This window comes from Notolabrus celidotus, chromosome 7 (assembly GCF_009762535.1).
Source record: "Notolabrus celidotus isolate fNotCel1 chromosome 7, fNotCel1.pri, whole genome shotgun sequence".
Taxonomy (NCBI): domain Eukaryota; kingdom Metazoa; phylum Chordata; class Actinopteri; order Labriformes; family Labridae; genus Notolabrus; species Notolabrus celidotus.
In genome coordinates, this window is record NC_048278.1 from 16,753,529 (window position 1) to 16,780,968 (window position 27,440).

The window sequence follows — 27,440 nt, forward strand, 5'->3', positions numbered from 1 at the left end:
ACAAGTTAAATTTTGAAGTTAAAATGTCCATTTTTCTCTAGATATTTAGTTGTTCCTTGAACTGCATACACTTTTATCAGCTTGTTATTATCCCTAATGGCTTTGGGGTATACACATCAGGTTTATATGATAACACACTGTAGATGGAAGCTGTGAAATAAGCTCTGCAGATCAGGTATGACATCCAGCTTGTGCTTTTTTGCAGTAAAAAATGCAGAGATTAATTAAAGATACCTGTTAGCTATTAGCTGTCACAATAGAGCAGAGTGGAAAAATAACCAATCTTTCTTCAAACCCCTGAGGAATCTCTCACACAGTTTCACACTCATTATGATCCTTCTTCTGTGTCTTAGTGTTTGGTGTTGAGAACAGGTCCTGCTGGTGCTTTGTTGGTCCTTTGCAGGTTAACAGTTTGTCCTGCAGGTTCATTGCTTTGTGTTCCTTCGAACACACCCTTTACGTAATGGTCTGCCTTATATGGTCACACCTTCCTGGCACCTGCAGGCCTGGTAACGCCGATGCAGTCTGACCTGTTCTTCATTGAGCATTATTATCCTTAGGAGCAGGAACTGAAAAGAAAATATTGATGTCTCACTCTAGTCCAGGTCATTTAGTTTTATGTCCAAAAGTGTGATAAACAAAAATGTGAGCTCATGTGGTTTGCATTCTTGTATCAAACTAATTGATATTCTTCCTGCAAATATAGATAACTGTAGACTATTTGCTAAAATTTGAATATCCAGGCTCTCAGTGTTGAATTAACAGCTTGTTTGCTGTTTTTTTTTTTTTCGCAGTGTGACATAGCAGATTGTGGTTGACTCTGTGGGCGTTTGTGTGTTTTCTCTTGGTTTTAGTGAGGCTTTAGCTTTAATATGCCAGCGTGGCAGATTTTGCAGAAGGATAAAGGATTTAAAAAAACAGACAGACCTTGCTCAGCTCTAACCAGAAGCCCTCAAAACAGTAAAGCGCTATAGCAGCGGTGTTGCCTTCTCAGTTGCTTGTATTTAGGGACTGTCATAAAGGTTACCTCTGAGTGGAAATTCTACATTAGTGTGTTTTGTGACATTTAAGAAAGGGTCCATGGGGAAACTAATCAGTCTAACATGTGATCACATTTCAGTTTTTAAGTTCTCAGCATGTTGCCTGGTACAAGATCTCTCCCTGCAGTTCCCAGAATGCTAAGTACAATACAGGCCTTTTTTTTTCTCTCTCCCTCTCTCTGCTAGCTCTGGAAGATCTGGCACCGGCTATCTCAAAGCTCAGCTCCCATCAAAGCAAGGGAAAACACCCTCACGGGACCCACACTCTTTAGAGGCTAATGAATTCTCCCCCCCTTTCATCTCGATTAGTCACGTCGATTTGTTTGTTTCTCTGAGTCAATATTTGCTTGGGAATGAACTCCTCCAGTGTGAGATGAGAGAGAGAGAGAGAAAGAGAGAGAGAGAGAGAGAGAGAGAGAGAGAGAGAGAGAAAGAGAGAGAGAGAGAGAGAGAGAGAGAGAGAGAGAGAGAGAGAGAGAGAGAGAGAGATGGTGTTAGCCAAGCCAGATTTGGCTGTACATGCTCTGCCAGGGCCTCTTGTCTGAGGCTGCTTAGTTTGTGTTTTGCCTTTGTTTTGGCTCGGCTGGTGTCTCCATGGTAACAGCCATAGAGTGGCGGGCCTGGCTGGACCGGGCACTGTGTGAAATGGAGTGGGTACATGCAGTGCTCTTCAGATAGCAATAGGCTTAAAATTAGTGAATGGCACAGTGGAGGTATATGCTTTTGGTTTTCATGATTGTTGACAAAAGTGAAACAAGTCTGATCAATATCTCCAATTTAAGCACAAGGGCTATTACAGACGGGCAATTTGGGGAAGTGGGGGTAGTTAAAAAAGCCTGCAATTTCCCTTGTTGTCTCCCTGACTGCCTTGTTAGCGTAAGCCGGGCCTGAATGGGCTGAATTAGCGGCAGTGGTCCAGAGCTGAAAGAATAGAGGTGAGTCAGCCACTTTACTGCACAGGCAGCGCTTCTCTCATTCCTCCCTCTGAGTTGGTCTCTGTCTCTCTGACAGGGAGTCACCCTCTATCTCTCTTTCGCTCTCTTCTCCCACTATCTCTACTCCTATCTTCTTATCTGGGATTTGAACCAAAGAGATCCAGTGACCGGCACATTGAATGTGTATGAAGATGTACAATGTGACTCCAACCCCTCCTGCTGAACAAAAGTGAGGCTAAAATACCCCCATCAACAGGTGCTGACATATTATGTTGGTGACATTAGGGGTGTGCGATATGAAAAATAAATCATATCACAATTTCTTTTGCAAAATCAAGATCATAATTTTATCACGATTCTTTCATTTAGATTATTCAGACAATTTTACAAGTCATTTACCAGTAAAACAAACCAATTTACCTATTTAAAATCATAGCTTATACAGATAAAAGGATAAAAGATAATTTAAGACAGGATACTGTTAGAACACTTTTTTAATTTAGTTAAGCAATTTAGAAAACTTTTAACAACAATTAACATCAAACAAAAATATTGACATGCATAACTTCAAGTTCTTTTAGTCATAGTCTTTTTCTTTTCTTGACTGAAAATGAAAAACAACTTAAACACAACATTAAAGTAAGGTGCACACTTGCTGGGGGATCATGTCCTTTGCAAGATAAAATGTTACTGCTTCAGTTACATGTTTCCAGCGCTTACTTGTTTTGCTCCCCAAAAATCCGACAGGAAAAGAGTTGTGTCAGAACTACACAGAGTTTCTCTGCTGCCTTTGGCTCAGCTCTGGACTTCCAATTTTTTTTCATAGGAAATGTTTTCAGCCTTCATCGTTTGAGCTGTGGGTATGGCTGTGTAAGATAACATGTTCGGTAGCTCTGGCTGAATTTGGCCCTTTAGAATTACAAAGCCCGGCTTCACTTTGGTGAGGACACATTTTGGAGAAGAACCATGGCGGCAGCTCAAAATTCATTTCCACTAATTCATGTTTCTGACACAGTTTTTGCTTCGTCACCTTGGTAAATGGCAGTCTCTTTGAAGGAAGTGGGCGGTGATATGAGCCTATCTGAATATGGATTTCAATCGGAATGCTTGTGTTTGTGTGTGAGATAATCAAAGACAAAGGGAATGACAGTGTGTAGGTACATGTGAATTCACATTTATACATAAACATGTTTCTGGGAATGTGTGTGTGAGCTTATTTCTGTTTGTATGTGTATAGGGATGACTCAGAGCAGTTTCTGGCAGTCAAGGTGAATGTGTTGAGCTCCTCCAGCCAGTCAGTTGATTAAAAATGTGGTTTGAGCCGATAACTGGATCATTGCCCTCCTCAGTCCAACACCATTTATTTTTTAGGGATTATTTTTAAACTCCACAAAGAAGACGTGGTTTCTACCTAACTGCAGCTGAGCACACTGACACAGTGGCACTGACACTGTCATCATTAAACATGACAGTTACTCAGGTTGTTTTACTGAAATCACTTTAGTTCAGTGCAGAACTTCTACTCTTGCCCGCTGACGTTTAATGCAAAATTGGACATTGTTGAAAAATGAATCTGCAGTAAGAGTGTGTGAAGATGACACTCTGTACCTGCTGCTTTTAAGTAGTGGGTTTACAAGACTGAAAAAAGCAACAAATGGAGTATGTTTGAATGCTAGTACATAATAAACACAAAACTAAAACACAACTTTTTCTTGTTCCTCAGGCTGTGTGCTCACACTTCACTGATGCCCTCCAAATATTTACCTGAGCCGTGTTAATTTATTCTCGAGCTAAGTTGTCAAACAAATTCAAGGTACTATTTCCTGTTTGTGCAAATTCCCCACCCGCTTCAGTGGACTTGTTTGTCATAGTTTACCTTTGTTCATTTTGACCGTACTCTTTGCATGCATGGCAAAAATCAACAGTGACCGTCTCTGGAGTGAAGCTGTCATAAGTTCAGCTGTTGCCACCGCCCTGCTCAGCTTGTTATATGCCTCATAACTGTCCTAAAAACTAGAGCATCATTAGCCTCTTCTTCACATGCTCAGCCCCAGAGATTTTTCTAAAGTTGCTCTTTCCTACATGTAACCCAAAGTGTGGAGTCTTCCCTGATAGACGAGGATGGCAGGACAAATCAACAACACAGACTCACGTTATTATGACAGTTTTTGCATTTATATCAATGTTATGAGTAAACAGACAGACGTGCAGGTATTCTTGCTGCTCTTGTATTGAAATGTATTCTCTACCCCTGCCTGACGAACCGAACACGTATCTGGTGGAAATTGGCCATAATACAATTGGGGTAAAAAATGTCGCCATTACAGTAATTAGACATCTATTTTCATCATGATCCGCAATGGCCACAAGCGATTTACATCTGAGGAAACAGGCTGCAATTTCAGAAAGACGGTCAATTTAAAAGCACATGCAAAGGTCCAAAAGAAATGCAAACATTGAAACTCACTGCAGAAAACAAACAAAGCATACAAACACGATGCGACTTCAGTAATGATAGAGGGACAAAACCTCCAAGTAGACCATGTCATCTGTTTTGCTGTCAGTTACATTCCCATAAATGATAATGTGTCTTTATCGTGATGTTTATTAATCACAGAGTAATTTAAAGTAGGTATCGACCAGTGTTGAGGCTCTGCAGTGGTGTACTCTTTCTTTCTTTCTTTCTTTCTTTCTTTCTTTCTTTCTTTCTTTCTTTCTTTCTTTCTTTCTTTCTTTCTTTCTTTCTTTCTTTCTTTCTTTCTTTCTTTCTTTCTAAGTGTTTATTTCGAACATGTCAAAAAAAGATAAATACAAATAAACAAAAACACATCCCCCCCCAAAAGTAAACATCACAAACAATGCAAAAAAAATAATATGAATTTTGTAACATGTCCGAAATGGAGTGGGAAGAAGTAATACTTATTAGATCCCACCCCTTCTCAGAGCTCTGTATCTTTAGTTTATCAGTCTGTCTCACTCCCTCCAGGCCAAGCTGCCTCTGCTGGTTTGTTTTTGGATGTTTTGCAGCTGCAACAACTCACCCATCCACAAACACCTCACACCAACGCTTTCCTACTGTAACAGTGATTTCAGACTCTTCCACTAGCTTTAAACTACAACTATACCCAAAAACACGTACATAAACTCAGGCCTTCAAAAATACAACCACACGTAGCGAGCCAAACTCCCACTATCTCCGCAGCACGCTGCAGAGGAGCGTCTCAGTAACGTCTCACATGAATGCATGCCGCAGGGAATCAGCCGTGCTTTGATAACAGCATATGTTTTCATGTAGGGATTGGAGTGTGAAGATCTCATGAGGAGAGCTGTGTCTCTGCCAGAGGCTCAGGGCCAAAGAGATTTACAGTAGCTGCACTGGAGAAATGTTCCACTGATCACGCTGAATTAAGTCCTAAACTGAGGTGAGGACTCAGAGGAGGGAGCTCTGGAAGGAGAATGAAATATCTCAGGTAAAAGCAGAGACCAGGTCCTACTCTTTTTTTACAAATGCTTTAACAAGGGCTTCCTCTCATGGAGGTTGATTTATGTTTTGGCCACTCAGGTGTGGCAACATTTGGACTGCCATACTGAGTGCCTGTCAACAACAATGGGATTTAGCAATGGACTAGGCTATTGAAAATTTATATTTAGTCATTCAACTAGTTGTCACATGTATTTACTTCCAGGGATGCAAATCATATCTTCCAATGTCTTTACACATCTGCCATGGTTTGATCAATTCTGATGGTATGGTGTTAATATTGGCCTCTGATACAACTTACAACACAGCTTTGGGAATTTATGATTGTGCCAGCTACTATACTAATAAGATAACAAAATGTATTCGCCGCCCAAAAACTCAACGGTTTTCAGATAATTTATCATGTGATGATAGCAAAATAACATCAGGTCAATGCTAGCGGAGAGCGTAATGTTATCATAGTGAGGAACTTGCCACCAATCAGTATTTCAAAACCAATACTATGTGTTGGAGGGACACCCAAGAGTATCAGAACTGACCAGAAAAGCAAAGCATTGGCATTGTAATCGTGTCTTACACTGACTTGTAGGGGAGCCATGGTGGGATAAAGAAACAAGACTTACATGCCAGAAATTCAAGAGGCATAGGCTTTTTTTTTTTTATTATTATGTATGTGCTAAACTATTGTGCAGCAGTGTCTTGGTGGCTTTGCCAAATCCTACATGTGGTAATTTCCTGTGGGGGTAAGCAGTAGGAAGAGACACAGGAAGGGTGAATGAGAAGGATGTTGTATCTTTAGTTCATTGATGCGATATAATATTATTTACTTTACGTAGTGACGATGGTTTGTTACAGATAATAACTCCAGTTAATGTTAACCGATGGTAAAACAGTTCTTTATGCAGTCCACAAGATGGTAGCATTCCCCCTGTTTATGTTGTTGTTCAAGTGCCGTAAAGAAGTAACGTAAAACAGTGACGTAAAAATGACATAGCTACCTTAGAGTGAAAGAAAGAGAGTGAGTCAGAAACAAAATTGTTCATGCCATGCATTGTTGATGTAACGCTGCAAAGTTCCCATTAAAAATTAAGTAAACATGCAAAGGGATCCGGTCGTCTTTCTAGAAGTTGCAGCTGAGTTCCCACAAAGACGGCAGAGTAGGAGACCTGTAGGTGCGGACAAAAGTATTATGCTGCAACGAACGGTGCAAACACAGTCAGTTTAGCTAATTGTTTATAATTTTAGCTTAACTGTGCACATAGACTGCTGGCAATGAAACACACACACACGTACGCACGCACGCACGCATGCACGCGCGCAAGCATGCATGCATGCATGCATGCGCACACACACACACACACACACACACACACACACACACAAAACCACATACAGAGCACCAGGTATATTCTTGTACTGAAGGGGTTCTATTACACTGCATGACCCAGCTGTGTTAAGTACTTGATTCTGATTGGTCAAAACCCCCATAACAACTGTAATTATTTCTCATCAACAAAAGTGCCATCTGGGACAGAAAGGAGTCCGACACAGGTCAGCTCTACCTGTTGACACTGTGGAAAAATTATGGGCACATGTCTTGAGAGTCTGCAGATAATGTCAGCTACTGGGCACAAGTGTGTGAGCAGCCCGAGGAGGGAAATGCAGCTGACTTCTTCCTGCACATTTATTTAATTACACTTTTAAGCAACCTAATTCTGTGATTGGAGTTGTAGCAATGGTCTGTTCCTAGTGGTAATATTCTGCTATAAAGCCACGGACTGCTGTAGTTGACCAATCGGCATAGAGTATTTAGTTCAGCTGTAAAATAAATGAAACCAATTTGAAAGATTATCCAGTGACTCTGTTGTTTGTATTACATCACCAGTACAGTCAGTACATAGACGAGCCGACTGGGGCCAATTGAAAGGGCAGCATGACCTGTCTCTTTTGTCAAGTTGCAATGGTTGAAGCTGTGTGCCCTTGACTTCTGTGTTTTTGTGTTCTCATGCTTGAATTTGTTTGTGAATGGGGTTTGCTTGTGTGAGTGTCTATGGATTTAGCAAATTGTTCTCAGTGATACACAAGTCCTTGTTGGTTTGCTGTGATGCAGTGATGGCAAGCTCTGCTGATGGTGGTAATACGAACCCGTTTGACCTCCCATCACGCAGAAGAGGATTTTATTAAAAGAAAGAACAGAGAAGTAAGAGAACTAAGTATTCTTTTCCAAGCGACCTAATTCACTCCAGATAACACTCAATATTTGTTCACCATGCTGGGAATAGTGTCTCCGCACAGAGCTAAGAAGTAGATATTTTAAGAGCACCAGTGTTCTGTGAAGAAAAGAGATAATCAAATTTCCAATCAACATTTGTCACAAATAATCCAGTTCTTATTCTTAGAGGAACTTGCGTCCCAATCTCAGAGCACTTTGCTTCAAGTACCACAGGCTTTTGCCTTAATACACTATCAAAAGAGCGCAGTGACAGCTTCTCAGAAGTGAAGGCCAATATGTCCGGCTCCCATGTTGTCCTGTGCATTAGGATTATCCAAGGAGGAGTGTAAAGAGATGATGTTACAAACACTGACACAAGACACTTTAAACTTTGTTTAACTGTGAGATTAATTTTCCAATTGACCCAAAAAATATGTTTTGCTGGAAACTCTGCCAACTTGAGGGCACATTTGAGGGATCTATCTGGTTAAATCACTAAGCTAAATGTGTGATTTGGTTAGTTGAAGGGGTGGTATGTAAATGTCCTGGCTCCATGAGCTGCTACCTACAGACTGCAGACTGGCCCCGGAATCGTCACCAGCACACATTTCACAGGTGGTATTTTGACATCACTTTTGTACAACAAGAGGAAGAGATATAGAGACATGACATCCAGTTTTTTTGAGTCTTTATAACTGACCAAAACGTGGTTAAGTGAACAAAAAGAAGATGTCAAACTGGCTCCAAAAATGAGAAGAAATTATTCATTTATTCATAAGCAGATATTTCCTCCAGTCTATTCTTAAATGCCTCCTTATCTTTTCTGATTTCAAGTCTCCATGCACCTACACAGTTTTCTCCTACCTTTTTCTGTTGCTCGTTCACACATTAACACTACAGTTATTGAGATAACAAGACAAGTATAAAGCTATTTCAGCTGAAGCATGCTGAGTTCTGAGACCAGACACAAAATGCAACACATCACCAGGGGTGTGTAGATGCTGCCAGTAACTCTGTCCCTGAGCAACAGGAGGCAGCTGAAAATGTCCTACATCTGTTGGTATTTTATTTATTTTTATTTTTTTTTGGATTGCACCCAGAGTGACAATTGAGCAGCTTTGTGCTTCTCTATGTTAGTATTCACTTGTTATTGCTGCTGCTTGCCCCACGCAGCTATTTTTGGCAGACGATAGCAGAGCTGGAACAACATTGTGCTAGTGTTCATTATTCCCTGGTTGCTAAATAAAGACGCAGAGAACACTCAGGGTTTCTGTCTCTGCCTGTGTCTTAAATGTGTGTGTTTGCAGAATTCAGTGTGTGTTTCTTTGCCATAATTCAGGCCCAGTTCAGTCAATTGTGTTCAGGTTGGCTCTGAGGTTGTTGATCTCCTTATAGGGAAATATGAATTTTCAAGTAGGCAGTTAAAGAGCTCTTTTTGATTTATTATGCATAGACAATTAGGTATCAAAGCCTGCCTGTGTGTCCTACTCATGTCTTTCTTTACTGTGATGTACTCCCTGTTGCAACTTAGTGTCAGTACTGATACAACTTACTGAGGTCAGTAAGAAGTTCGAACTGGTCCCGATTTTGCATGGCATTTCGTGAACTCAAGACTACGACATGGTTTATTCATCTTCTCGTAATATTGTGTTGACACTGCAATGTTTTTCCAATTATTCCACGACCACTCAATTGAGTATAATATGTAACTTTGAATTTGAGAAAAACACAAATAAAGTCTAAACAGAGTTGAGAGAAAAAAAAAAATAATAATAATACGACATGGTGAGTATGGTTGACCTAAGTAAAGATTTAAAAGAACATGTATACTGATACCTATATGACCTACAAAACCAATCCAGACAACCAGAAATAAGATTTATTTTTTATATAGTACGTTTTAATGCCTGTAATTGCTACCACCAAGCAATACTCGGACAATAAGTACCTTTATTTGAATTTCCCCCCCAAAAAACATTGACAACGGCTGATAACTTTGTTGAAAGAATGCATGATGAACTGTACAACCATGCATTCAACTGGATTTCTGGATTCTATTTAAAGCTCCAGGGTCTGTTGGTGTAGGTCTGAATCCTATGACTCCCAATTCCATAAATGTTGGGATGTTGTTTAAAATGTTGATAAAGCAGATTGTTATGGTTCCAAATAAATTAAAACCTATATTTGAAGGAAAACAGTGCAAAGACAAGATATCAAATGTTGAAACCAAAAAATTATTTTGTGAAATGATATATATATATATATATATATATATATGCTTGTTTTGCATTTGATGCTAGCAACATGTTTTAAAACTGCCAGGACAGGAACAAAAAAACACTGAGAGGTTATGTACAGCTAAAAAAACACACATGGAAGAACAACCCAAACTAATTAGCCTAACAGTAACATGGCTATAAAAGGAGCAAAAAAGTGTCTCAGAAGTTTGGAAGAGGTTCACAACTGTGTGAGAGACTGTGTGAGCAAATAGTTTGACAATTTTAGAATTATGTCCCTTAGTACACAACTCATTGCTGTTGCTGCATCCTCAAATAAGAATAAAATCTGTACATAGTACCATGAACAAAATTCAACTGTTCATGAGCCAAGAAATGACTGGGCACAAGTTTAGCTTTGATTGGGATCTGAACACACAATCAGTGTTCAGATTGGATGGCAAACAATGCAGCATATAAAAAATTAAGTCTGCTATTCTTCTTAGCATATACTGCCATCAAGTGATTGCCAATAAGTTCCAGATTTCTCACACGTGTGCTGGACAGGATGAGCTAAGAGGTTCCACTTTCTCCACAGGGGCGCTAAGATCAACACAAAGTGAATGTTCTTCATAGAAGCTTGGACTGAGGAAATAAACTAGGCATGAATATCCTGGTATTGATTAATCTTGAAAGATCTCCAATCCTTCTTAGTGCCGTCCTTCCTCTCTTTTTAGGACAATAATTTTACAATCGAAACATTCAACAAGTTTTTTCACTAATCATGTAGGGTTGGTATATTTTTGTGGTTTGATAGAAAAGTATGTATACTGGATGTTGACATGAAGCTTTCAGTATGCATAATGTCTTCAGTCAAACATGAATGTCTCTGGCAGTTAGCCTTTTTCTTTATTTTTAGACCACGCTGTGGCTAATGAAAAAGTTCCCACATGTTCATTGGGGAATGAGGCCAGAGTTTCCATAGCAATGCTTGTAACCCAGTCTGTCTCTGAGGGTCGGAGGATTGTTCTCCATTGTCCTTCAGTGGAGAGATGAAGAAAAGGGGGCAACATTTGAGAGACAGAGAACCAATAATAGCTTGGCATGTGATGTGATAACAAGAGATGATACGTGGAATACAGACCGTTGATGTTTAAATAACACACTGTCATTTACCCTTTGTATGACATGTTGTCAAATGTATGTAGATAAAAATAGGTGAAAAACATAATTCTTCTTGCATTCTTCTGCAAAATGGAGCTCAAGAATTAGATGATTGCCAGGGATTTTTTAATGCGCAGTCTATCTAAAATTCAGAGGCTCTGTATTTCAAGTTTCCAGGAAAACTTTTTGGTGACTTTCTTGTTTCTTTGTCACCCAACTCTCTGCACCTTTAAATAAAACTGAGGCTCAGTAGCACAAAATGGAAATTTGAGTCAAGTTTAAATTTCCCCAGCAGCATTGCATGGTCCCCAGGTGCATATGAATCCATTTTCATCTCTGTAGCTCACACAGGCCTCCTTAACTGTCCATTACAGGAGATAAGCTGCTCAGGGTTAGCTCTGAGGCTGAGGTGTCTTCTTCTAGTTCATCTCATAGCTTAATTCTGCTTTAATATTATATGTTTTTTATGTGTCTTATCTTAAAGGCCATGTCAATTTTTTTTCTTCAGTCTATCTATAGAAATGGCTATGGTTTGAGCTTTTGTAAATACTGCAACAAATTAATAGAGGCTGTATTTAATCTGAGGGCTGTAATAATAATCTTTATTTATAGAGCACTTTTCAAAATCTATGTTACAAAGTGCTTTACAATGCCTCAAATGACATGTGCAAAATAAAGAACATTTTAAAAGACCAGTCAATTAGTGCAAGTATCATTACTTTTAAAAAAACATAAAATCATAGAAACAAAATAAAAACATAAAAACAGAACCCTGTGCAAGACACTTTGGTCAAATAAAATCAGGAATGCTCCCCGATAAAGTATGTTATGAGCCATGACTTAAAACACAACACAAAGTCCGCCAACCTAATTTCCTCAGGCAGTTCATTCCACAGCTGTGGGGCTGGACTGAACCACAAAATATCAAACTATTGTCCATAAAAGTCTTCATTTACGATTAAGCTGGCTTGGTTGTAATTGTTGTCTCAGCTGAGAAAAGAAACCTTTCATAACTTCAAAGATGATATAAAGTATAACTTTGTAATGTATATTTTCAGTACAGTATTACCCTTTGAAGATGCAGTTTGGAGACTGAGTTGTGCTTTAAAATTTTCTGTTATTCTCAGAACAGTTAATGGGACTGCAGCACAGCCAGCAGATTTTAACATTTCATCCAGATAAAAATTAAAGTTTTATTTGAAGTTCTTGTTCACCAACAGGCAGTTCAGGCTGTTTTTTGTAAGAATCAATAATAATAATCGATAATTAAGAATTCTAAATATCTACACACGGCAAAAATAACTTTAAGGTCCTGCAATTTTTGAAAACAGAAACTCCACCATAGCTTCTAAACTTTGATCTTAAGAAAAGTAGTACTTCAGGAATTGTGAACACGATAGGAAGGCACAGGCGTTTTCACTTTTACCACCTGATTAGATGTCAGGACTGTGTGGATTAGCACACGCTGTGCTTCATTTAAATCACCTTCACTCACCTGGCTACAGGTCTAATTAGGCAGAGTAATTGAAAACAAGTGTGGGACGTGTTCAAAGCTTTAAACGATTCAGCAGGACATGCTTTTTGGCCTAAGCCACTGTTACGTGCAAAAAAAGTAGAGAAACCTCAAGCTCCCGTTAAGAACTTTCAATTGTGTCAATTTTGAAGCCTACTTTTGATAAATGTCACATTTCTCTTTGCTACTCTTCTCCTGTGTAAGTGTAAACAGTGTTTTTTAACCACCAACATATTCATCCTGCGGCTAATTAACAGTCAATGTTATTAGAAAAATACTTTTTACATCCCTATCAACAGGTGCATAGGAGAGAAATGTTCACAAAAAAATAGAGGCAATTTGCTCACACACATCAGCATTAAGATTGACATTTAGGTAGTTTCGAAGTCTTTAACCACTGCCACGCCTCTCGCTAACAGCGACAGTGTGCCTGCTTGTCAATCGAATTAACCATGCTCCTAACAATGCAAAACTCTTAACCTTAATATCTTTATAACTAATGAGTTAAAAAAAAAACATCCCCTCTACATTTGTGGATAGAGAATTTAGCTATTCCGTTTTTTGGATGTTACCCCCAAATCTCTTCTCCCCATGTCTCCTCTTCTCTAGAGGATTTTCTTTCCAATAAAGGCAAAACAGCTAAAAAAATCAACAACAAAAAAACCCTAACTTTTTTTGTACTCTTTTAAAAAATATATTATTTTATTTCACCAAGTCAAAAAGAACATCTTACATCCTGCTTTTTTATTTCATGCTAATTATGCATTATTGATACAGAACATTTTGCAGTGTGCTTTGAGACGACAAACTAACATTTCTGCTTTTGTTCATACCTTATCAAAAGTAGCATGCAACAACTAAACATTTATAATTTATGAAATTACAGCAACTAACAGAGACTAACGAACAACCGCTGTGGTGCATGACCTGACAGCATGAATATAGTAGCAACAGACTTGGACTAAACTGCTAGTGTATGTCAGCCATTGTGTTAAATTAGTCATTACCACTTCGTGTTCACTCTCAGCTTTTTAAATCAGTCGCAGCAGACAGAGACTGAGCAACCAGTTGCTCTGTTTCCTCGAGTCATAGTTGTCCATATTTAATTCATAACCCCCATTTTTTTATTTCTACATTTGCCTTTGAAGTTGTTCTCGTCTCCTGCTGAGTCTGACACACCATGCAGGGTATCACAGCCATTGTAGTAACTGTACTAAACAAGTTAAAAGTAAAACTTCTCTCTGTGTGTTTCATTTTTCTTTTTGACTCATCCTCTATTTCTCTATCAGTCTGTAATTTATTGGACAAGTCCATTTCAATGTGCAAAGAAAGTGATTCATCCCTGACACTACATTCTCAGGACAACCACCTTGACACTCAGGATTTCAGGTTTGTCTGTGAATAATGCAGGAAAAGGGTTACATCCATAAGGTCAAGTTATTGTTTTATCCTTCATTCTGTCTATATCTGACATCAAGTCAACTTACAGCTTCAGTTTACAAAAAACAGATGCTGCAGATGGTGCAGAAGTTGAGCTGTGCATAGAGTGCTCATTGGGTCTTGTTGAAAGAGCTTTTCTTAATCTCTTTTTGTGCAACAAAATTGTCAAAACCAGTAAAACACAGATGGGATACCTTATGTTGCATACAGCCTCCATTTGTTATTCAGATATGACAACTAATTTGTGAAAGAAAATCTCTTCTCTGCAGCTTAAGTGCATTTATTTGACAGCATGGTGGAAACAAGTGTTTAAACTGTCTTATTTAAAGAATTCTGAAGACAATGTTGGTGATGGGAATTTTTGTGAGTGTCTCTGCCTGCAAAGTTTCCTTAAAGTGAAAAAGTTTTCTCTTCAGCATACCTCTTTTTCTTTGTCTGCAGGGACCCGGTTCACTGGAGGAGCCTTCCAGTCCCAGTTCAGCCAACACACAGCAGCCTCGAAGTCGACACAGTTTTGTCCAGGAACACTTCCAGGCTCAGTACAGGTGAGAGGCAGAGATATGAGCAGTGTGCTCAGGTATTACAAAAGCCTGTTGGTTACACTTAATGTGGCAGATGGTCTGTTGCATGGACTTTATAAAAAGATGGCTGACATGACATCTCCCCAAAAGTAAAGCTAAACCAGACAGAACAAATGGGACATGGGTCAGACATTCATCCTGCTTATGAATGCCCAAGTGTCTATTTTTCAGAGAAGTCTTTGTTTTAATAGGAAATCTTGAGGAGGGACAGGAAGAGACTACAAACAGTTGCACAAGAGTCATTGAACTCATAGACAAGGATATTCTGAAGCGAACCGACTTTCGATCGGTTCAAAGTCTAGTCTAAAGTCAAGAAACACTCATAAAGTGTAAATTCAGAGCAAATTGTTCAACATGGGATCACAGAGTCTTCCTCAATTGTGGCTGACGTTAGCATAGTTGTTATATGCCAGTTTAACCAACACAGCCTTCACAAAACTCTTATCTTCTATGTATTTTCTAGATAGCAATACTGCCAAACTGTGCTGCACTACGAGATGCCAGCTGTGCTTCTCTGCATCCTGGCACTTTGGTTTTATAGTATTATGGCAGTAACCAGTAACCCAATCTACAGCCCCCTCTGGCAGGTTTTTGCACTAGAGCTTAGACACAGCACAGGACTAGCATTTCTGGCCTACATTAATAAAAATATTGGTGCCGACTCGTGAGAGTAAGAGATGGTAGAGGCGCGTCATCCATAAACAGTCAGTGGTATGTTGTTTGTTGATTCATTTTTTAGGCTTTGTAACTAAATGGTAAATGGACTGTGTTTATATAGCGCTTTCTTTGGTCTTCTGACCACTTAAAGCAGTTTTACATTACAAGTCACATTTACCCATTCACACACTCATGGCAGAGGCTGCTATGCAAAGAGCCCATCAGTTTTATCCAATCCCTTTCAGGCACCAATGGCACAGCCACAAGGGGCAGTTCTGGATTAAGTGTCTTGTCCAAGGACACTTTACCTGAGTTCAAACCCTCAACCTTCCATCTCAAAGATGACCGACCCTACCATTCAGCCACAGCTGGCCAAAGAATCTGATGTGTGGAAATGTTCATCTTCAACTTCTATGTACCTATACTAAATCATATATAACTGAGAAGTAGCCCAGATAAAACTCTAGTGTCAGACACTGACTAAAAATAAAACCTGATGCCTAAACAATATATGCCAGACCAAAGAATAAAGAAAGTCAAGTCTTCCTGCAACTTTGAGTGATACCATCAAAAAGGCAATTTCTATTTTAATATCATCACTTATTTTGACTCCCAACTTTGTTTGATGTTTCTTTTTTATTAAATACCACCGTAGGACAACAAAGTTTCAGCTCAAATGAGAAAATGTTTAGGAATCATACTATGCATGGGTATCCTGAAAAGAAAATTCTTACAACCAACCAACTTCCTGCATGGGTTGCATGAGGACATAATGTACTTGCTTTGCTTCCCAGTTAATCCCTGTGTTCCTGAGGGGGCATACATTTTCCTTATCTGCATTAGAAGGACTCACTGCCCCCCGTTGTTTGTTCAGACCACAGAGCCAGTCATATGCTCATTTTGGTTAAACTCTTTGATGCTCTTGTTCCAAATAAGACAATAAATGACAATTAAGAGCATATTTGTGGAGACAAGGACCTGCAGACTAATTATGCTGATTATTTAGAAAGACAAATGATGGTGAATTTGATCAAAAAGTTGTACAACGTTTCTTTCAAAATCATTTAACTCGAAGCTCAAGTAGGACAAGAACTAATTTTGGAAACTATCTACAGTCACTTATCAATAATGCAATATGCAGACAGGATTCTCCCAGGCACCACTTCTAATGTCCTGCGGTGGTGTTTGAATAAACTGAGTGCAATACATGCCATTAAAGAGAAAAGGTAGCACAGGTGAGAAAGTGTTTTCTCTCCTGCGGATAAGAATCAGTGCCTGGAGAAAATAGGTCAGACAGACCTGTGAAAGATTCAGCAGATCTATCTTCAGCACTGCTTTATTCACAGTGAAGAGTCTAAAACTAAACTTCTGTCGTCAAATAGACCCTCTAATGGAAGAGACTGTAGACCTTCTGTAACCTTTTTCTCCACACGTGGTGGTGCGCATTTACCTCAACCACTTACCATTACTTCTCACTTGTCTTCTGAACAATGTGAGATAAGATGGTGAAAACATTTCTCATCCCAAGATAGCTCTGCTGATGGCTGCCTCGGTGTAATCGTGCACTTTATTCTGCCACTTTGCCTTTTCCTATGAGAGTCTTACTTCCTTTCCTGCACAAACTGTACTACTGTGACACTAGCGTTAAAAAGTAACTTAACATAGGGAAGATTATATTATATCATACAACCACAATGCCAAAGAAGTTAGGACGTTGTGTTTAATGTTGATGAAAACAGATTTTGATGGTTAGCAAGTAATTTAAATCCTGTATTTAATTATTATTAATAGAAAATAGTGCAAAGACAACTTAACAAATGTTGAAACTGAAAAGGTTATTGTGTTGTGAAAAAAATATGCTTATTACATTTTAGTTACAACTCCCAAATTATATACTTGGAACTTAACAGCTCTCCTGGGTGCATTTTAAGATTGATTGGCCTAGAGTTTTTCTGTAAAAGTTAACTTTGGATCTTAGGAGGGCTGTCATGATATCAATTTTGCAGTCTTCAGTTTGAGCTACTGTTCAGGGATTGTACTGCAGTCAGCAGGGATCCATGGAAGTGGTGAATTTATCAGTTGATGACTGCTGATGAGAGTTCTCAGAAATTTGACAAGGATGAAAATTGTATTGAGTTCTGCTCAGCTCTGTGGAAAATGAATGGATTTTTTTGGGAGCCAGTTGCACACCCTTCTACTGTTACTAACCCTTACTGTAAGCATCTAGAGGGTAAATGCTTACAGTAAAGATAATACTCTACTTTAATAATAATACACTCTAAGCAGATTACTCTCCCAGTTTGACGCACTGCATCAGCCCTTAGGACTAATGATCATGGATTAATGACATTCATACTATGTGTACATACATGGTTTTATATAATCAGGTCTGACATTAATTTTGAAGACTTGTGATTATCATTTTGTGTTTTCTGCATTCTGTCATGTAAATGGATTACCATGTGGTTTCTCTTCTGTATTTTGTAGATAAATTGAGAAAAGCTGTTTTTGCTTTTTTTTCTTTGTTATGCTGTATTGCGTGTAACTAAGATTACACTGCGTTCCAAATTATAATGCAGGTAACCTTTTCTTGAAAAAATCTGGAAGACTGATGTTCAGAACAAAATATTGTTTTAGTATGATTTATTTAAGGCCTTGTGCTTTAAAAAAATTTTTTTAGTTTGAATCTACAACACTTTCTAATATCTTTTATCACAGAACACGTGTATATAGGTGTGCCACATTATTATGCAAGTCCTATTCAACTTGACCATGGGCAAGAGAAATGATCTGACCAAAGAGGAAAAGAGTCAAATTGTCAAGAGTCTGAGCAAGGGGGAATCTACCAATGATATAGCCAAGAAATTACAGCGTGACCACCGAACCATAAAAGATATATTTAAAATAGTCAGGATGGGAGAAAACCTCGAGTAGAAAAAGCTTGTCGTACATTATCAAGCCAATAACGGTCAAGAATCAAATGTGAGATTACTAAAAGACCCTTAGCTACCAGTCCGGCCTTATTATTAAGCTGTGGGGCTCGATGATGTACCCTGATCTACTCGATGTAGGATGCTAAGACAAGTGACAATGGTCCAAAAGGCTAAGACAAGACCTCTGCTGAAGAAAATGGATTGGGAATAACGACTGGAATGGACTAATCAATACATGAAGGCCGACTTCTCCAAAGTTATATTCACTGATGAGTGCCGGGCAACCCTAGATGGACCAGAGGGGTGGGCATCTGATTGGATTTTAGTCTCTGCTCCAACTCGACTACGACGTGTACAAGGTGGTGGTGGTGTTATATTCAGGGCTGTCATTGTTAATGATGAACCTATCGGTCCTTTCCGGGTTCACGATGGTGTAAAAGTTTCCTTCCATGGTGGAAAAGAGATCAGCTCCGGTGAAGAAGATGCTAGTGTTCATGCATGACAATGCACCGTCACATGCCTAATGTTATTCCCAAGACTGGTTGACATCTCAGGGCTTAAAGAGGATCGCCTCATGAACTGGCCGGCCTGCTCACCTGATCTCAATCGAATTGAGAACTTGTGGTCAATAATAAAGAAGATAATTTACAGTGATGGCAAGAAATACAGCTCAAAGAGCCTCTTTGGAAAGCCATACAAGGTGCAGCACACAGTGTCAGCAGAGAAGTCATCAGAAACCTAACTAAATCTGTTTACCAGCGACTTCTGACCCTCATTAACAGGGACACTTTAGATTTGAGATGTTAAAAGACATTAACAGTTTTATTTTGTACACAATAGTAAAAAAAAATGTTGTTTTTTGTTGAAGTTTGAATACATTTGAAGTAAATATTATTTTCAATCAATAGAATGTTTAAAATGGTGCTTAGTTTTTAATTTTCACGAAGTTATGTATTTGGCACACTCATTTCTGCAGATTCTGCATTTATTTGAAAATACAGCCAACTTACTTTGAACAGCCCCATTTTAACCACACACTTAAAGAAATATATTAACTATCTGACCATTTTTACCATGACTGTTAACATAGCTTTGAAAATATTCACAAAAATGCAACTTGCATAATAATTTGGAACACAGTGTATCAATCTGAATATGTGACCACAAATCTACAGTTTTACAATTGTCCTTCTCCAAGATGAGAAATCCAGGAGTCAGAGTGTGATCTCTTGATTCACAGCCAAAAGTAAATAGTCCTGTCACGTTTCACGCACAGTCGACCCCTAGCGAAATGGTCAACCCTTGAAACTCTTCCAGTTTAGACAACAGTATGTGTTTTTAACCATCCGTTTATCCATGAGATTATTCCACTCCCTCTTTGGCAGATGATGGATTGAACAATTATAGTCGGCCTGTATCCTCATGGAGCCTTGTGTCCCATGATGCTCACTGCCTCACTGAATGAACACTTTCACTTTACTCTCTTCACCATTTATTCACACACACACATTCACACAGACACTCAGACACACACAAACACACACACACACACACACACACACACACACACACACACACACACACACACACACACACACACACACACACGATAACACAAACACACATACTCGTGTTTATCAGACATTATCTGATTAGCTGCCAATTCATTAGCTAATTAGATTAGCTTGGGGAAATGTATTTCTGCGGGACAGCAGAATAACACAGTGCTAATGTATGGTAATAGATGTTAATAGTATTGTCATTGAGCATACACACATTGTATTGGTACACTCCACCAGTTTTTGTCTTTGTTTTTTTTTTTACAAAACAATTTTCCATAAGACAAAATCATTTTTTTGTTTTCAATGAAGCTTAATATATAAAACATGACCTATTGCTCTAAGCTCAAGCCACATTCCTGTAGTACTGATACAAACAGAACTGTAAAAGTAAGTACTCAGGACAGGGCAGCTGTAGTAATAACACATTTCAGGTTCAAAAGGCAATAAAACGAGACAGAGAGAAGAGAACATTTTGCTCTAGTGTCAGCCTCAAGTATTGACTTCCTTCACTCCAGTCTCGTCAACACTGTTACAGCTGGAATTTTAACTGTATTTTATTGTCAGCAAAACACATATGAAGTCAAAGCAGGTGAATTTGACTGAATCAGACACAATCATGGTATGCTGTTCTCTTAAAGCCTGCTCTGGAGCTGCATATGAGTCTTTAACACCAAGTTTGTAATATTATAATACACAGCAAATCGTCAAATGTTCAAAAAATAAAGATCTTTCTAAAGGCTGTAGGAGATTTCACATTACGGAGTTTAAATAATTGTATACTTGATTTTAAATTGATACAAAAATATCTTATTCACCATCATTTATGTGTAATCAAAAGTTCTGTATATATAGATTTTTCAAGACATACAAACTGTACTTTTTTTTGCAGTATCACTGTGAATGAAGCTTGGTCAGCAGATGTCAAAGAATGATCAAATCAAAAAACTTAACTGTATCATACCATAGCCTTAGATATGCATTTTGCTTCAGTTGGCACATTCCTGCAGTACAGTGATATCCATGAATGTGCAAATTCCATTTAACTTCATGGTGAGTACATACAGTACTCAAGAAGTTCACCTTGTCTGACTGTAATCCCCTCACTCCACATTACGTTAATTAAACCTTAGTATTAGACCTTTGTGAAAAACTGGTCACTCCAAAAAAGAATGCATCACATGATCAATTTATCCTCAATCTGAAACCACTGAGTGTTTGCTGGTTTCCAAACTCTGAGGTGATATTCTTCCTGGTGACCCAGTTTAATTTAATAAATAATCAACCAAGATATCTGCGCGGATTCCATCAAGACTTCTGTTGTGTGGATATGCCTCTTATAAATTTGTATTCTCGTCTCATTAGTCCGTCTCAGTCTGAGCTGGATTTAGTCTGCCGAGTCAGGAGACTTATTTCCTAATCTACTCCTTTTTTTCACCCCTCTTTACTCCATGTAATCACTGGGGGATTGGAGTCACTTTGTCTCTAAATGCAGGCTAACAAAAGAGCTTTCACTCCCCTTCAGTCTTGCTGTGTCTAATTTTTGTTTCTTTGTTTCTGGCTGGGTCTTTGTCTTCTCCCTTTTTTTCTTCTTTCTCTGACCTTCCATTCTTTCTCTCTGTCTGTATCACTTGTTCGATCTCTTTCTTCACTCCTCTTCTTTCGCTGAATCTTTTTATATCTCACTGAGAAGCTCCTCAGAGGCATTCAGTGCAGTTGTCTGATCTGAATAAATGTTTGCGATTAGAGCCGGGGCTGTCTTGTGGTTTGGGCTGCCAGTGTGGGAGTTGGTGCTCGAGTCACTCCATCGTGCCGAGGCGTTTAAATGAGTCTTTGTCAAAGGCTCTCCCTCCTCCTCGGTTTGTCACTCTGAGTTTGTTGCATCTATTTTTAATGGCCTGGGAGACGTGCAGTAGGCCTCAGCCTCTGTCTGCATCTGAGCAAACAAGATAGACAGGGATGGGTACTTTTTTCCATATCACAGCAGCATTTATTATGATGCAGATTTGATGTGAAATCATTTGGGAAATTCTACAATTTGTAAAATAAATGTTTTCAAAAAGATGCTCTAGTTTCTGGGATTTCCAGGTCAGGAGAGGCACTGAAATAAGAGAAGTTTGCTTTATTTGGAAAGCTGTTTTAGATTTGAATTTAGTTTTAGTTTTTGGACTAAGTGCCCATTAGTTCCCCTCACATTTTGGTCTTTGACCTCTGAAGTTATAGTGTACTTTTACTCAGTGTTTTCTCTCTTTAAACTAATTTATTTGCTTGTCAGAAATTGCTATCAGGGTTGTACCAAGTTTTTCAATCTGTAAAGCAACATTTCATTCAATGAGCTCTTTTTTACATGTGTGGTATCTAGATTTGCTGTCTTTGTTAGATAATCTAGTCATAGTGCAATATCACAACGTCCACGCTGATCTGCTTAGATAAGGAAAGTGGGTTACATACAGATAATAATGGTAAAAAAAAAAGAAGAGAAATTTACTTACTCCAAGTCAAGAAACAAAACACATTTTCTTTGGCTACTATAATTATATCAGATTTCTTGGACTTTGGGGTGTGCAATAGGATGATAGATCCAGAGATATCCTGGTATTAGTGCATTGTGTTGACATCTCTGATGATAAGAAGCGGATCAAAACGGTAAAACCTCTCGGTAAATATCAGGGGTGGATTTTTGGTCTTGGCAGATTATCAGGGCAGATATTCTGAATTTTTTATATCACTGTTAATTTTACTGATTGACAATGAAATATATTAATTAAAATGCACTTATTTGGCTCTGCTGCTTGTGTGTCTTTCTCTCTGGGTCTGTTTGCACTCACCACTTTGTCTAACCTAACATCCCGCTCACAACACTATCTAACTGGCTCGAAGGTTCAGTCCTATAACCTTTGCTGAAGGCATTTTTAAAAAGTCTTGAGTTGGAGTTTGTAATATTCCAAATTCCAAATTCGGCAAGTTTAACAGTTCTACTGTATCTGTTATCCAAATGTTGGTTATGGTTCTCATCAGCTACTTATCATCGCTATCAGTATCGGCCCTGAAAAAAAACACTATTAGTCGACCCCTAGTATATATACAGGATATAGGATAAAATGAGGCTTTGACACAGAGCAATTAAAGCTAACAGCAGCAAAAAATGACAATTGTCTAACATTAAACTAATATCACCCTGGTTACTGGTTTTGACCTTATCGCTGACAATTGTCTGGAAAATCATCAATGACAATGAGAGATATGACAAGGACAGGCAGGGAGAATTTTTACCTGGGGCACACTGGTTGCATGAAAGTAACAAAATTTGTATTGTGCCCCTCAACCAATTCGGCCAGTTACAGGAATGCAATTTAAGTTATTCCGATAGACAAATTAGACGCACAGTTGGGGAAAATATCGTAGATTTCATATGTGTCATATGGCAGTTCACCGCTAACATGTTGTGCTTGTCTAGATCCTAGACAGAAAAATCACCATAATTTTCATTCACAAAATTAACAGTACTGTAATTGATACTGTACTGTAATTGATACTGATAACAATGCAGTAAACAGGGATACCCAAATTTAATTAGTGGTCGATAAATTATTAATAGAACATTCATAATTTCTTTCTTATTCAGGTAGAGGTTAAATGCAGAGCCTTTAACAATTATTGATCCTCAAAGCCTAACTTTTAAAAGCCATTCATGCAGCTAAGCAAACTGATACCAGCTCAGTATCCTTTTTATGCCCACCCATTCACTTATTTCTCAACCAGATCCTTTGAAGACTGAAAACTTTCTAAACTTTCTCTCCTCTTCAAAGATGTCCGTGGGGGCTTCACTTCTGCACAACAATGCACTCAGGTTTGGATGTGCTCACGTTGACCGCTCTGAAGCCTCTGTCTGGTGATTCCATGGCGCACAGCTGAGTGGCTGCTCAAAACATGACCTGACGTTGACCCTCAGTACTTTGATTTTGGAAAATTTCACCACCCACAGAGCTTTCTTGGAGTCCAGCCTCACGCAGCACCCTGCTGATACCAACCTGCTACACTTTGAAGTGGGTGTTGGCCAGTTAGTCCGGGTCAATATCCAATGGAAGAAAGTCTTTGATGTTTTTGTTTTCCTTTTTTGTCTTTAAAAAAAATCAAAAAGTCAACTTTAGCAAGCACATAACAGATTAATCATTGGTGATTAGGGTGTGAAATAACCTCTAGACATTATTTAGAATATAAGATAAGATAAGATACTCCTTTATTCGTCCCACAACTGGGAAATTCATGGAGTTACAGCACACAATAAACACCAGAGTACCTGACTCTGATCCTGAGACTATAGACAGTGTCGTCACCAGATAAGATCAGGAATTACAGCTAAAAAAAACTTGTTTCTGGACTTTTTATTGCACAAGACATTAAGGGACATCGCCGGGGCTAATGTGATGAATAGTTGTTGCTGTTTTCTGAAGATTTTTAGATAAAAAGGTTAATGTCTTACAGGAAAACTACTAGTTTGATTCCATGACTCTGTCTGTGTGGAGTTTGGTGTGTGTGTGTGTGTGTGTGTGTGTGTGTGTGTGTGTCATGTGTCTGTGATTCCTTGGCCTCACAAAAGTTTATATTCGTACACTTTTCCCAGTTTAGTCCCAAACTGTTAATGTTGAAGAGCTTGCATGGTTGCTGAAGTTTCTCCTCTTGTCCTTTGATCGGTTAGTCAGAGCATGGAGAGGGAAAAAGTAATTTGTATGAAGGGGATGTTGAGAGCAGACAATTCAAATATTCTCTTCTCTTATCTCTTCAAATCAAGGAGGGAGAGTTAATAAAAGTGAAGTTGTGAGAGAAAGTCTGTGTTGTGTGTCTGTGTGTGTGTCTTGACAGCCCCTTTAACTGAGTTAATTTCCCCTGACGGGAGGTCTCTTCTTTTGCTCTTGCACAGAGAGAGATGAGTGCCCTCCAATCCTCAACCAGTGACACATGACTGACTGACTGACAGGCGAACAGAAGAAAATTAACTCCAGAATCTCTCTCTCCTTCAGACCTCACGGGAGCACTGAACTATAGACAACAGTGTAATTCACTCATGTGTTTTCTGTTGTTGTGTTTTTGATCCTTATTCCCTCAAAAGTGAATGCATTATTTACAATATCAAACATTAACATGTCAGACCTCTTAGTACCTTTTCTTAGCTCTCTTGGAAATATGAAGCATGAAACGAATCTTCAAAACAATCACCATTGGTTGGGTTTGTACAAAATATCAGTTCAGTGATATACTGTCGCCCCTGCTCATGCAATTACAAAAATAAATTAACTAAACCCCTGCCACCAAATATTTATCATTTAAAATAAAAAGTTATACTGTGCTCTTAGTAATTACAGTAGAACTGTTGTGTCCTGATATTATTGTAATATTGTCACTGTCTTGTCTTGTCACCTCATACCCTTTTATTATACATTGTCTAGGTATTTCAGGCTCAGACCTACAATAGGTTGTATAAATGTTTTATTCCTCTAATAACAGGTCACAACAGATGGCTGTCTACCAACGGGTATTGTTTTGATTGTGGTTTCTACCTGTTAAAATACGTTTTGACATGCCACTGCTGCCAAGTGCTTGCTCAGTGGTGTATTAATGTTTGCTGTATAAATATGTGTAACAAAGAGTAGCCTTCTGTTTAGACATGCACTTTTAAGTGTCATTATTTATTAATCAATTCATTCCTCATTCATCAGTATTTTTAGTCTAACTTATTCTTAGTAGTGACTTTTTGAACTGCTCTCCTTTAAAAGCTACACGTGTTTTCTACATTTGTTTTAAGTATGCTTGCCCTTCTGTTGCGTTTGCACTGATGCTTTTACTTAAATGAAGTTCCTAACAGATATATACAGTTCTTTAAAGTTGAGCTAAAGCTGCTATGAGGAACTTTCAGTTTGTGTTGATTTTGGCGCCCCCTGTAGACAAAGATGCAAACTTAATTACTTTGCTGATTTTGTCCTGTACATGCCATGGGAGTAATTTCTGACAAAAGCTCGTCCTGCTTTCTTTTGAGAGTCAAATAAATCACACATTTTGAATATTTGCAGTTGAAGTTGTAGAAAAATGCTGTTTTTCCAGTGTGCTATCAATCATCTGGCCTGACACCTCCCTCCTTGCACTAGTCAAAGGCATTAAATATTACAACATAAAAATGCTTTAGAGTGGTTCTGATAGTCCCCTTTGCTTTTTTGGGGTCATAAGGAGACACTGCTATGATTTTTAATCTGTTTCACAACCAGTTGAAAATTCCCAACAGGGGCTTTAAAGTGAAGTTTAATGTCACCTGTGATAAAAATGTATGAAGTGATTTAGTGTGTTGTACCTGCGCAGCACGCTCACTTAATTAGTGAATCAACAAGTGGCAAGAGAATGCTGAAGGACGTTTCTTTGAGGTAGGGATTGTCTAAAAACTAAAAAATAATTTCACTCACTGGGAAGAGGGCTCAGATTTTTTTTTGCGCTTATTATTTACCCAGGAAACATTGCTGCAGATCTGAAGTATTGATAATTGATGAAAACCTCTGAAATACAGTCATTATGTGTACTTTTGCATCTAATGCAGTACACGCCTGAGGCAGCTGAGTCATGAATGTGCACTGACGCTTTGCACGTAACAGTCTAGCCAGGTGCTATAAATATGTATTCTGCACTCAAAACTTGATCATTTATCATTCATAACCAGCCTGGGGGGATTTGGTAAGATAAGAAAATATGTATTTTTCAACTCACCAATGCAGTGCATCTGGTGCTATAGTTTACCATGTGTTGTCCTCAGCCTCAGCCATGTAGTTTTGATATCTCCGCGTCATCAAAGTGTAAATAACGGCAACAACAAAGTGTTTTTCTGTTTTTAGGCTGAGCCAGGGCTTTCATCCAACACTGTTGGCTGACATGGTTTACACATTAAATAGGATCAAGACTGCATGGTGACTACAATAACAATTCTCTCTTACAAGTACATTTAAGCATGGCTTTAAGGGTTATTACTTTGGATGAATATGAAACTTTTGAGTGAAAAAAAGGTTTGTCATATATCATTTTTTTGTCCTTTAATTAAAACAGGGAACCTGTTCTGAACAAAAGAAAAAAAAGGTGATGAAATGCAGCACAATGTTATACACAGAGTAGACACTTTAAGTTAAAGGTTGGCATGCTGAAGAATAACATTAAAAGTCACAATCATTAAGCACACACCATGTTGCAGATTGTTCATGTATATCTGCTTGCAAAAGAGAGACAAGATATTGTTTTTATTTAATAATGAACAATTCTGACCTTTAAGTTACTTAAACCCTGTAGACTTCTACTCGGCAATATGCCCCTCAAGATGAGACAAGGCTCCTTACTTTTTGTCACGGTCCTTTCTCACCCTGTCCAATTTCTATCTAGCATAATGGCCTGCTCAGTAAATAGTATCATGTTTTTTTACCCGGCTACCAACTGAAGACATAAACAAATTGAAACGAAATATTGATCTAAAAAGGATTTGATTGATTTGACAATAATGTATTTATAGAGCCAAAAATAAACAGTCCCTCTTGTTCTGTGGTCAGTAACACTTCTGTGGCAACAGATTACGATCACCCTCCTTGCGGGATTAATTCATTTTAAACTATATATTTTAACTAGGTCCTGTTAAAAAATCTCCCTCCATAATTTACTTTACTAAACATTTAAATTGACAAGAC

General features: G+C 38.5%; 1 protein-coding gene across 1 annotated transcript in view; it reads left to right on the forward strand.

Annotated features, from left to right (window-relative positions):
- The window catches only part of usp43a (ubiquitin specific peptidase 43a), a 137,486-nt gene that overhangs the window by 42,417 nt on the left and 67,629 nt on the right, over positions 1 to 27,440 (forward strand). The window contains exon 3 of the mRNA XM_034689029.1: positions 14,443 to 14,546. Within this exon, the coding sequence (XP_034544920.1) occupies positions 14,443 to 14,546 (104 nt within the window). The remainder of the gene's footprint in view (positions 1 to 14,442; positions 14,547 to 27,440) is intronic.